This window comes from Chrysemys picta, chromosome 13 (assembly GCF_011386835.1).
Source record: "Chrysemys picta bellii isolate R12L10 chromosome 13, ASM1138683v2, whole genome shotgun sequence".
Taxonomy (NCBI): Eukaryota; Metazoa; Chordata; order Testudines; family Emydidae; genus Chrysemys; species Chrysemys picta.
The window spans coordinates 29,172,277-29,185,110 of NC_088803.1; the positions used below are offsets into that span (position 1 = coordinate 29,172,277).

General features: G+C 47.0%; 1 protein-coding gene across 1 annotated transcript; it reads left to right on the forward strand.

Annotated features, from left to right (window-relative positions):
* The first annotated feature begins 2,108 nt into the window (after positions 1-2,108).
* DYNLRB1 (dynein light chain roadblock-type 1) lies at positions 2,109-10,450 on the forward strand. The gene is made up of 4 exons (XM_008178099.4): positions 2,109-2,751; positions 6,948-7,023; positions 8,397-8,564; positions 9,902-10,450. Exons 1-4 carry the CDS (start codon positions 2,749-2,751, stop codon positions 9,943-9,945), a joined length of 291 nt encoding a protein of 96 aa, XP_008176321.1. The 5' UTR covers positions 2,109-2,748; the 3' UTR covers positions 9,946-10,450.
* Positions 10,451-12,834: the final 2,384 nt, after the last annotated feature.

A 12,834-nucleotide genomic window follows, 5' to 3' on the forward strand; every position in this document is an offset into this window, starting at 1 on the left:
CAGCCATGGTGAATAAGGCATTTCCCTAGTCAGTGGACTTGTATTCCAGACCTGAATTCTGCCATAGGGCCTTTACGCAAAGTAACCTGCCACAGGATAAGAGGGAAGGTGCTCTCATGGATTGGTAACTGGTTAAAAGATAGGAAACAAAGGGTAGGTATAAATAGTCAGTTTACAGAATGGAGAGAGGTAAATAGTGGTGTCCACCAGGGGTCTGGTCTGGGACCAGTCCTAGTCAATATATTCATAAATGATCTGGAAAAAGGAGTAAACAGTGAGGTGGTAAAATTTGCAGATGATACAAAATTACTAAAGATAGGTAAGACACAGCCAGACTGCGAAGAGCTACAAAAGGATCACTCAAACCTGGGTGACTGGGCAACAAAATGGCAGATGAAATTTAATGTTGATAAATGCAAATAATGCACATTGGAAAGCATAATCCCAACTATACGTAGAAAATGATGGGGTTTAAATTAGCTGTTACCACTCAAGAAAGAGATCTTGGAGTCATTGTGAATAGTTCTCTGAAAACATCCACTCAATGTGCAGCGGCAGTCAAAAAAGCGAACAGAATGCTGGGAATGATTAAGAAAGAGATAGAAATAGGACAGAAAATATCAAGTTGTCTCTATATAAATCAATGGTACGCCCACATCTTGACTACTGTGTGCAGATGTGGTCGCCCCATCTCAAAAAAGATATATTGGAATTGGAAAAGGGCAACAAAAATGATTAGGGATATGGAACGGCTTCCGTATGAGGAGAGATTAATAAGACTGGGACTTTTCAGCTTGGAAAAGAGACGGCTAAGGGGAGATATGATTGAGGTCTATAAAATCATGAGGAAAAAAAAAGTAGATAAGGAAGTGTTGTTTACTCCTTCTCATAACACAAGAACTAGGGGTCACCAAATGAAATGAATAGACAGCAGGTTTAAAACAAATAAAAGGAAGTATTTCTTCACACAATGCACAGTTAACCTGTGGAACTGCTTGCCAGAGAATGTTGTGAAGGCCAGGACCATAGCAGGGTTCAAAAAACTAGATAAATTCATGGAGGTTAGGTCCATCAATGGCTATTAGCCAGGATGGGCAGGAATGGTGGCCCTAGCCTCTGTTTGTCAGAAGCTGGGAATGGGCAACAGGGGATGGATCACTTGATGATTACCTGTTCTGTTCATTTCCTCTGGGGCACCTAGCACTGGCCACTGTCGGAAGACAGGATACTGGGCTAGATGGACCTTTGGTTTGATCCAATAGGGCCATTCTTATGTATATTGCCTTCTCAGTCTCTGTCCCCAAGAGTGAATTTTCTTCCGTGAGGCTTAACAGCATGGCCATTCCTTAAGCCAGGGAAACCATCTATTTTAGGTACATCTATGGCCCCCATTCCCATAGTATCTGAGGGCTTGTCTACACTTACCGGGGGATCCATGAGCAGCGATCAATGCATTGGCAGTCAATTTAGCAGGTCTAGTGAAGACCTGCTCAATCAACCGCAGATCATGCTCCCATGGACTCCTGTACTCCACCTGATAGAGAAGAGTAAGAGGAGTCAACGGGAGAGTGTCTCCCATCGACATCGCGTAACGTGGACCCTGCAGTAAATAGGTCTAAACTACATCGATTTGAGTTATGCTATTCATGTAACTAAAATTACGTACCTTAGATCGAATTTCCCCTGTAGTGTAGACAAGGTCTAAGCTTCTCTCAATCTTGAATGTATTTATCCTCACAGTACACATGCTCTTATCCCTGTTGTACAGAATGAGAATTAAGGCACAAAGAGACTAAGGCTATGTCTATACTAGAGACCTTCCAGCAGCACCGCTCTACTGATACAGCTGCACCGCTGTAAGATCTCCCGTGTAGCTGCTCTATGACAATGGGAGAGAACTCTCCCATGGACATAATTAAACCACCCCCAACAAGCAGCAAGAGCATGTGTGCTGGGGGATGGGGGATCATGTGCTTGACCGTCAAGAGGCATGACTGACTAATCAGCCACCGGAATGACTCAGCAGGGCTGCGATGCTTTTTGGAGGGGGGTGTCTTCCTAGCTATGCCACTTGGTCTCACCAGGCCGGTAGGACTTCAGGCTGGCCTCCGGCTTGGTACTCTCAACTGAGCAAGGCAGGAGCTCAGACTAGATGATCCCAAGACTCCAGTCGGCCCAGATGTGTCCACAAGGGCAAGGGAGGGATCCTACAAAACAGCTCCGCCCAACTCCTATGGCCCCCCCCAGCCAGCACCCCAGGCACAAGTAGCCCCCTCTCCCCCAGCCAGCAATCCCAGAGCCCTGTGCCCCCCCCAGCCAGCACCCCAAGCAGCCCCCTCTCCCCCAGCCAGTGATCCCAGAGCCCTGTGCCCCCCCAGCCAGCACCCTAGGCCCAAGTAGCCCCCTCTCCCCCAGCCAGCACCCCACGCCCAGGTGCCACCAGGCTCCAGTGGGCCCCCCATGCCCAGGTAGCCCCCACCCCCAGCCAGCGAAGAAACCCCAAGGCGTCCCCAGCCCCGGGAACTGGGGAACGCCCCCCGAACGTTTCCGGGGCAACTAGCAGAGGCGGAACTGACGACACCCGCTCCCTTGACTCGAGTCGAAACCCCGTTCGCTGTCTGGCTGCCACCGCTCATTGGCTGGCAGAGCTGCCCGTCCCCAGCTCGGTGCTGCGCATGCGTGCTGGCGCCGTGACGGGGCTGTGTGCCGCTGGGGTCCGGCTGCTGCTTCAGGCGAAGATCCCCCAACATGGTGAGTGGAGGGCGGGGCCGCACCCCTGCCCAGCGGCCGCCGTCTCACCTGCGGTAGGGGCGGGGCTAGGGCCAGAGGGGCCGTGCCGTGCCCAGGGCGTTGGTTCGAGACCCCGTGTCAGCCTAAGGAGCTCCGGGGTCGGGGGACCCGGGTGCGGAGTTATGGGCGCGGCCCGGGGTAGTGGGGGGAACCTGGAGCAACGTGAGGGGGCCTGAGGACTGGGGCTGACGGGAGGGGGGCGAAGGACGTGGGGGTTCCCTGGGGGGCTCAGTCAAGGGTGGGGGTCATCTCAGATCAGTCCGGTTTGTTGACAGCACCACTCCAGTAGTTATGGGGATTAGTTAAACCGCATTCAAGCCCTGCGTAAGCACCGGCATTCCGAGCAAAAGGGGCCTTAAATTGGGTTGGGCTGATTCATCTCCAAAGTGAATGAAGACAAACTGAATGAAGGCCACTGTAATTCTCAATAGCAGTAGCCACACAAGGGTTTAATGTGGTTTCGCTAATCCACTTCAAATTCACATCTTTCGTTAATTCGGAGGGATTAATTTTTCTCATGTCCCCATCTATATGAGCCGTCCAAACTGTGCTTTAGGGTGCATGTGTGCTGCAGCGTAAGCCCAGGGTTAGTAGAACTTGAGTTAGCAGACCCTGGGTTTGTTAATCTAGGCATAGGCGCCGACTCTGGGGGTGCTCCAGGGCTGGAGCACCCACCAGCAGTCAGCTCCCACCCCCAGTGCCTCCCACCTGCTGCGATCAGCTGCTTCAGGGCATGTAGGAGGGAGCGGAATGGGGGGGGGAGAGGTGGGGATGGGGCAGGGCAGGAAAAGGCAGGATGGGGACGGAGGTTTGGAGGAAGGGGTCGGGTGGGAGTGGGGCCTGGTGTGGAGCGGTGGGTTGAGCACTCCCCGGGCCCAGAGGAAGCCGGGCCCTATGAATCTAGGGCTTGAGTATTTGCATTTATTTGTAACCCGCAGGTTAGGAATTGTTGAACCCTGGGTCCTGCGTAACACAATCAAGGGGCTCCAGTGTCTACACTGCACTATGCCAGCCTGAGTCCAGCCACCTATATCCAGACTTTTTAGTACCCTCCCAAAATGTGGCAGCTCTACCCCTTTGTTCGTGGTGCAGTGTGAGAAAACTTGATTGTCCTCCAAACTTCACTACCCAAAAGACAAAAAAAAGTCGGCCCATGGGATTGTGGGTCAACTCCCAGAGCATGAGTCCAGTGGGGCTGCATATACCCTTCAAAGCAATAGGGCTTGAACTCTGTGTCTCAGCTTGACTCAGGCTCAGACCTCCACCCCAATGGGCTCCTGGTACCCTGAGTCTGAGCCCTGGGTTAGCACGCTTTGTATGTAGACGGAAGGGGGGTTAGGCTTGAGCCTGAGTTTGAACCCTGGGCTTACACGGCAGTGTAGATATATACCCTCTTGTGGGCTTCCAGAGCCCAGACACCAGCCCAAGCCTGACCATCTACCCTGCAGTTCTGTAGCCCCACAGCCCAGTGAGCCTTAGTCTGCTGGAAAGGACCAGCCATGGGTGTTTTATTACAATGTAGACATATCTTCAGAGTCCTAGATTTCAAGGCCTGAAAGGACCACAATGATTATTGAGTTTGACCTCCTGCATAACACAGACCATAGAATTCTACACAGTAACTCTTGCAATGGAAGGAATTATTCTTCCATGATACATAATTGAATGCTCTCAAGCTAATAATTTGTGATTGAGCACATTACAAAGGAAGGCAAGTGAAATCTCTGTTTTACACATGGGGAAATGGAGAGGTTCTGTGAATTTTCCAAGACCACACAGCCAGGGATAGAACCCAGATCCCTAACTCCCAGTCCAATTCACTATCCCTTAACTCAGTGGTTCCCAAACTTGTTCCGCTGCTTGTGCAGGGAAAGCCCCTGGCGGGCCGGGCTGGTTTGTTTACCGTGGTTTGTTGCTCCAGGCCAACGGGAGCTGCTGGAAGTGGCGCGGGCCGAGGGACTTACTGGCCGCCACTTCCAGCAGCTCTCGTTGGCCACTGGGAGCCGCGATCGACCGAACCTGCGGACGTGGCAGGTAAAGAAACCATCCCGGCCCACCAGGGGCTTTCCCTGTACAAGCTGCGGAACAAGTTTGGGAACCACTGCCTTAACTGCACAGCTTCAGGTGAGTGAAAAAAACCTCACTTTAATAAATGCCATTGACTGTATGGCTTGAGTGTCTTTTTTCAAAGAAGTGTGGGCACTGGAATGTACCAAGTCATCCACGCACGTTGATCTATGAGGTGCTTCCCTGAGGAAATCTTAGGGGTTGGGAGGGAAGGGTTATTGTTGTTTTATTTATTGTAATTCTATTAAAGGGGACACTGAAAACAAACTTTTACAAAGATCAGCATAAACTGTTTCTGTTTACAAAAAATACAGCTAAAATATTTTCTTAACAAACAGATGTTCCCCTGCATTGCAGATGAGAACCTGAAAATGAAATAGTCTACAGCTGGGATTTTCAATTGAGCCCAAGGGAGTGAGGCACCCAAGTCCTATTGAACTGGTGTTTGAGCACCACACTCCCTGTGCCCAAATAAATCTGTTAGTCTTTAAGGTGCCACCAGACTCCTTGTTGTTTTTGTAGATACAGACTAGCACGGCTACCCCCTGATTCTTGACACTCCCTTTGATCCTTTTAAAATCTCAGTCTGTATGTGAGCTAAAAACAAAAGAGAAACTGACTAGTCTTGCTTGCTATGTGAGAAGAAATGCAAAATTAGATGTTGTTCTGCATGGATGGATCCTTATACTCAGGCAACACTCTTTGGAAGTCAGTGGGGCCCGGATGCATGGAACAGGTTGCAGGGTTGGGGCTTTAAACAGAAACAATTGCTATTAAATCTGAAAGAGTTTTTAAAAGTGCTGTCTCAAGCTGTTTATTTTTCCACTTCTCCAGCATACAACTCATTTGTTACAATCTGCTTTTAGTTACTATCCCCTTTCCTTTGTTTTGAAATTTGCGCTATGATTTTCCGTGTCTGATCATCATTTTTAAGTAGCTCTTGATTTTCCGTGCTGGATAAGACAAACTGTAGTTTGCAGACACAAAACAAATCCAGTGTTGCATGGTTCCCATGGTTGCCAGCAGTTAGTATTACATTGTTTTAGACGTGGGTGCCTAGTCTCCTGTGCAATTGTTTCCTTCTTCCTGTGAAGACAAGCATGTTTCTTTGTTTGTAGAAGTCTGTTTTGCCTGACATTGCATTATGGAGCTCAGTCAGTCAAGGTGCTGAGTGCCCCCCCCCCGTTCTCTTTAATGGGAGTTCATAGGGCCCAGCACCTCTCAAGGAGCACTCAGCACCATGCAGAATCACACCTAGGCCACTCAGATCATTAGGCTCCATTAGTGAGATCCCAAGTGAGTTGTGATTGATGTAAGAGCAAGCATTGCTAAGGAAACTTTCAAAATCTTTCAGAGTTGACACTAATTTTACAGAGACAACAAACAGATAATAATACCTTTGCAGATTTCTTTGTATATTGACTTTTTAAAGTAGTAGAATAAACTGTTGGCAATAGATACCAATAGCCCATCCACCATGAATTGTTATTGTAGGCTAATGGTTGTAAACCAGGCTCTTTCCCCTCATTTGCTTTGTTTATTGCCTTTAGCATATTTTTGATAAAAGGAGGGGGAGAGTCTTTAACTCAAAACTCGATATTTTTTTCTTACTTATTTGTAAATTCTGTGCATTTTTTCAAAACAAGTGCTGCAGCACTGTCCTTTGTATAACTGTAAAATAATAATAATAAAAGTGCTAGCAGCCCTAATGAGCAACCCTATAATAACAAAACTCTGTGTGAGTGTGGCCTTGTGCCCATGAGCAAATCTGTAATGAGAAACCAGTATTGCAGTGGGGGGTAGGGAGAAAGGGTGAGAGATGTATTTGGGAACAGGTTTCAGGCTTCCAAAAGCTTGTTATGGCAAATGACTGACAGACAACAATGGGCTTGAAAACAACTAAAAAGGCTTTGGCGATATGATGGTGCCAAAGATAGCTGTGCTTTGCTCTGAGAAAATGAGTAATATCTATTGGAATTATCTTGGCTCAGTTTTATTTCCAGATATATTATTACAAAGCGTTATTTGAAGGCAGATTGCACCTTCAAGACATCATGTTGCCTAATCTTTTTGTTGTTTGTTTTTTGCAGGCTGAGGTGGAAGAAACACTGAAGCGAATTCAGAGCCAAAAGGGCGTCCAAGGAATCATTGTTGTTAATTCGGAAGGTATCGTGCCACTCTGGCTATATTTCCTAAGGATGTTACTTTTTTAGAACAGGGCACTTTAAAGATCGATGAATTTGCTATTTATAAAGAGATTAAATGTCTCTCTAGATATGTTTCTCTCCTTTAGAGAGGCAGGTTACGTCAAGCTGCCTCTCTGCAAGCCTATTGAAGTCAGTGGCATTGAGCAGATGTACCTGAGAGCAGAATTTGTCCCCATGCGTTTTAAGAATAACTTTGCAGCCAAGAGGAAGAATATCAAAATGTATAGAATGTAGAATAAGACAAGCTCATTTTGCCAAAAACGTTTTTCTGATCATATGTAATGTACAGTAAATCTTCTAACACTTAATTTTAATTTAACTGGTAAGTGTCTTAGAAAAAAGACATTCGGTAATTACGTGGAGGCTCTATGGAAGATCTGATCATTGGTGACCTCATTTACAAATCAGCACTTGGCTTGCCCTTCCTTGGTAGTGCTGGTGTCTGAGGACAGGGAGGAAGGTCAAATGTTTGGGCTGTGCTTGTGGGGGTTTACATCTTCGGTGTACTAGAAAAACCGACAGATTAAATGTTAGCAATTTGCTGCTGCATCAGTCTCATACTACAACATACGATAAATGTGGACTGAGCTTGGCTCTTTGGCTTCTGCCAGGGTGCTGGTACTGGAAAACCCCCTCAGGAGGAGAGCAGGAGAGCAACTGCTACCTCCCCTTCCTTACGGATCGGTCCTAGCCAAGGTGATGCACTGATTCAGTGCATCCCGTCAGCAGCCTCCAGTGGACCAGCTCAAGTGGCGCCTGGCTATAAAGGACCCCCTCCCCCAAACAGAAAAACAATGAAAAACTCTTAATGTTGCACAACCCTATGGAGGGCTCTGGTCCCAGTGGTCGCGAGCATCTCTGCTCTGCTCCCATCTATGTTCCTTAAGGGCTTTTCTTATATCTTCTCTTTTTTGTACATATTGGTGGCTCCTAGTGGAAGTTTCTCCTTGTTTCCAGCTGCTCTTTGGAAGGAAGGCTGGAGGTCTGCAGAAGCAGCTGAAAATGAGGGGGAACCAGCACCATGTCACTGGCAGCCCCCAATGTGCACAGCTTGGGAATTGTTGCACGACTGTAGTACTGTTTGGGTTTCCTACTCTGCAGGGCAGTGCCTACTACCCAGCCCCACCCCACGTTTCTGCACCACTCACAGAAGCGTTTCTAGTCACACTTTGTTTCAAAAAGTTTTTTTTAAATATGCTAAATGTTAAGCATAAAATCTACTGAGGTTTAAAGGGACTGTACAGATGTGTCTAGTGGGTAGCCAGGAATTAAGTTAGTCTCAGAGGTTACCATCGTTAACTAGCTCACCACACTTACTGTCTCTCTTTGCAGGTATTCCTATCAAAAGCACGGTGGACAACTCCACAACAGTGCAATACGCAGGCCTAATGCACAGCTTCATCATGAAGGCAAGGAGCACTGTGCGGGACATTGATCCCCAGAACGACCTGACGTTCCTGCGGATCCGCTCCAAGAAAAATGAGATCATGATTGCTCCAGGTAAAAGCCCCTCAGCATCAGGCTTCCAAGCCTCCTGTTGAAATTCCTTTCTCGCGGCATGTGTCTCATCCTTCCCTGTCAAGCTTTCCATGGCACAAAATCTATAGAGCCTGAAGAAGTGAATCCTTCCAGTGACTGTCTAATTTAGTATGCTGTAGCTGTAACCAAAGAATTTCTGGTGGTATACTTGGTTCAGAGCTGGGTCTGTTTCTATTAAACTGAGCCTGCCTCTTCATGGTTGGGTGTGGGAAGGAATCAGTTTTCCCATCTCACTGCCAGTCAAACTGTAAATTTGAAAGAAGATTCTCTTGTGTTTTGGCTTTTTCAAGATAAGACCAGAAGAGTCTGAAATTAGCGGAACACATTTTATGAGCTGCTTCAGACCAGCACTGCTAGCGTAACTACTGAAACGAACCAGAGTGGGGGGCTGGCTGATTCTCAGGACTGGAGGAGCACGCATATTGTTACAGTACTTGCTGGTCCTAGAATCTCTCAATTTGAGTCTGTGTCTTCACTAGACTCTGTTAATTTCTCGCCACTGGTCAGAGCATGTCTAGACAATGTAGTGATTAAAACACCAGCAGCAACCAGTAGCCTGGAAACACTGGAACTTGCAATGATGTAGCATTGGTGGGACATGTCAGGAGAAAATGCCTCATGCTGAGAAGGCCAGAATGTTTCATTAAATCACCAGATTATGTCACAGAGGAAACTGATGCAGTATGAGTGCAGTTCACCCAGGTGTAGAGGGCTCAGATACGTCCCTCCACATCACTTAAGACCTGTGGTGGAGCTGTGATAAGTAGGGAGCTGTTCAGGTTGAGTGACTGCACAGGGCAAAGGGTGCTCTTTGTATAACAACCTATTTGTGCTGGCCCAGAGGCGCTAGTTGTGGCTGCACTGAGGGAATGGCTGAGAGATTTATGCTGATGTGAATCTAGTGGTCCGGAATCCCCACGTGGAAGATGCAGAGGGGTAGTGAGAGTTGTTCCAGAATGTAGGAATGTGCGTTAAATTACATAGGCTTGGTGCATCCCATTCTCTAGAGAGGCTGGAACTATTCCCCCACAGTAAGATTAGAGAGACTGACCTGATTTAGCCATGGGAAATACCTGTCAAGCCCACCTCGCTCACTAATGAACACTTGCTGTCAGGGATTTTAATTTTCTCATACTACTTTAAAGTCAAGGTAGAGTTGATGAACATTTAAGTAGGTGACATTTACTGTCATTAGTCAATGTATGATAAACGTGCAAGGTAAAACAAGGAAACAACTTTTCTTAATCTGTGAATGAGCATTAGCAATGGAGGAATAACTTCCTTTTTTTCCCTTGCAGATAAAGACTATTTCCTGATCGTCATCCAGAATCCAACAGAATGAGATTGTCCTAAATTAGTCTGGTTTTCCCCCCACTACCGAATATTTTTAATTTAATAGCCAAAAACAAAGCATTAGTGTTAATTCTACTGTGCCACCTTAATAATGACCAGGAGGACAACCTTGTGCTCTTTTTTTTGTTTACAAAGAAGTAAAAGTATCTTTCTTTTGTATCACTAAAATGGCATTCCGTGGAAGGGGTATGAGGATTGAAATCAAGTGACTTTGGCAGTCAGAAATGGACAGATTTCTTTTAGTGTTCAAGAAGATAACTTAATATAATAGAAATTCTAATGGTGTGATCTAAAAAATGAATCTTTGTGGTTTGCACACTCCTGTCAATTCTGTCTGAAATATGGTTTTACCTTATTGGTTTTGAATGACTGTAAATACGAAGCTTGATTACTCACAACTTACCTTCTTGTCTTTTTTTTGTTGTTGTTGCCGCTTTTATGATTTATTTTGAGAAGGTTTTGCCTTATCAAATCAATAAAAGTGTCTCAGTGATTATTTTTGTCATGTCTCTATTCCTTCTCTTGTGAAATTTTCAGTGGCCCTTTGATGATTGAACTTCTTACTGCAAATCTTTAAAAGGTCTGAACTCTCCCTGAGGCTGTTCCTACCTCACAATGTTGTTATCTCTCTGAATGGTGAATCTTATAATCTCTCTGAATGGTGACTTTTTCAAAGTGAACGGGCTCTGTACTAGTAGTGGCCCATTATTTTCATCCATTTTCACCCCATACACTTGCCTTTAAACCAGGGACAAAGAAGAAAAATACAACTGACTTATTAGGGGTTTGTTCTGAGTAAGAACAGCAGGATTTCATCTGTTGGAATTGCCGTTCCAGTACAGTCCAATGATCTGTCTAATCAGGTATTCAGTCTTGAGCATTGACTGACAGCAAATGCTTCAGAGGAGGGTGCAAAAATCCTTTTCTGACTCCCGGTAGTGATCAGCTTATGCGCTGAAGCAATAGAATTGGTTGCTCTTTGTTTTCAGCGTACATGCAGCTGCTATTAATGGATTTGGTTTGTAAACAATTGAGGCATGCAAATTAGATACCTGCCTGTGCAAATGGTTACAGTAACCTGCAAACATGATGTGACTATACAATTGCAGTAATTCTTCAGGCAAACTAGATGCACAAATGCATGTGTCAGAGCATGCCTCTTGTTTTAAAAACAAGGCTCTGAATGTCTAATCAGTCTTTTAAAACCTTGTTTTATCTGCCTCAATACCCTATAGAGTGAGTTCTCATGGTAACTATATAGAGATGATTTTTTTTTTAAATGTTGACTTTAGTTTCGCACATCCTCTTGTCCCTGTATTATGGGAAAGGGTAAATAGGGGCACCTGAGTGGACTTCTCTGTACCATTTTTTATTATGTCTGATTTTACTCATCTTTACAAATGAAATATCCCCGATTTTTAATCTCTCCTATCTGAGAGACCATTCGTCTTCCAGGCATACATTCACTTATCCTTTTGGGAGGACCTTTATTTTTGTGTCTTCTTAGATGAGGTGACTAAAACAGAAAACTATTCAGCGTGACGATGTGCCAGTGATGGCCATAATGGCCTCTGTAATAGTTCCAGTATGTCTGTTTATTCCCTACCTTGGTCACAGTTTTGGCTGGCACCACCCATTGAATGCTATTTGTTTGTCATGGTGGCAACCATGGTTTGTGCTAGGGGCTATCATATATGTATATAGACCAGGGGTGGCCAAACCGTGGCTCGCAAGCCACATGCGGCTCTTTTATAGTTAAAGTGCGGCTCCCGGAGCTTCCCACACCTGACCCCCTCATTCTCCGCCTACCAGACTGCATGGAGGGAGCTCAGGGCTTCTGCCCTGCAGCAGGGTCGGGGGACTAGAGGCTACTGCCAGAGACAACTGGTACTTGCTGAGAGTGGGCAGCACAATGTAAAGGTTAAACGGTTGGGGGGACTGGAGTCGCACACCTCCAGGTATGTGCCCCCTCTTACCCTCAGTGGCCCCTCCCTGCAGCTTCCAGGTGTTAGCTCCGCGTGGAGAGGCAGCAGCAAAAGCAGCAGCTCTCCCTGCAGCTCCCAGCTGTTTACTGCTGTCTCTCCTCACAACTGGCTCCAGCAGCTGCCATGCAGGGAGGGGTCCTGGCCACATCATCTGTCCGAGTGGAGCCAGCAAACCCTGGCAAAAATCAGGCGAGGGGGCACAGTGTACCCCAGCTATCAAATTTCTGAAGATTGTTGTATACGGCTTGGAGGATCGGTAAGTTTGGCCACCCCGATATAGATGGTGGGATGTGTAGGACAGCCCCTAGCACATTGTAGTTAGTGTGTGGGAGTGTGGATAGATAGGAAGTTCTGCCTTAAGGAGTTCACAATATAAGAATAGGGTTGCCAACCCTCCTGGTTTGATCGGGAGTCTCCCAGAATCAGGCTCAATTGGCTTCAGTAGCCTCTGGGAAATCTGGGAGATTTTAGGCCACCAAAAGTGCAGTGGGGCTAAGGCAGGCTCCCTACCTGCCCTGGCTCTGCGCCACTCCCAGAAGTGGCCGGTATGTCCAGCATCAGCTCCCAGGAGGAGGCACAGCCAGGGGTCTCTGCACGCTGCCCCCGTCCCGAGTGCCAACTCTGCAGCTCCCATTGGCTGGGAAGGGGGAACTGTGGCCAATAGGAGCAATGGGGGCGGTACTTGCAGGCAGAGGAAATGCACAGAGCCGCCTGGCCGCCCGTGAGCCTAGGAGCCATTGCTGGACGTACCACCACTTCCAAGAGCCACCTGAGGTAAGCCTGCATCCCGAACTCCAAGCCCACCACCCGAACCCCCTGCCCCAGTCTCAGCCCGGAGCCCCTTCCACACTCCGAAACCCTCAGCCCCACCCACCCAGCCCAGAGCCTGCACT

Coding starts and splice junctions, on each gene's coding strand:
- DYNLRB1 (XM_008178099.4), top strand. Junction 7,024..8,396: donor CATTGTTGTTAATTCGGAAG/GTATCGTGCCAC, acceptor CTCTCTTTGCAG/GTATTCCTATCAAAAGCACG. Junction 8,565..9,901: donor TGAGATCATGATTGCTCCAG/GTAAAAGCCCCT, acceptor TTTCCCTTGCAG/ATAAAGACTATTTCCTGATC.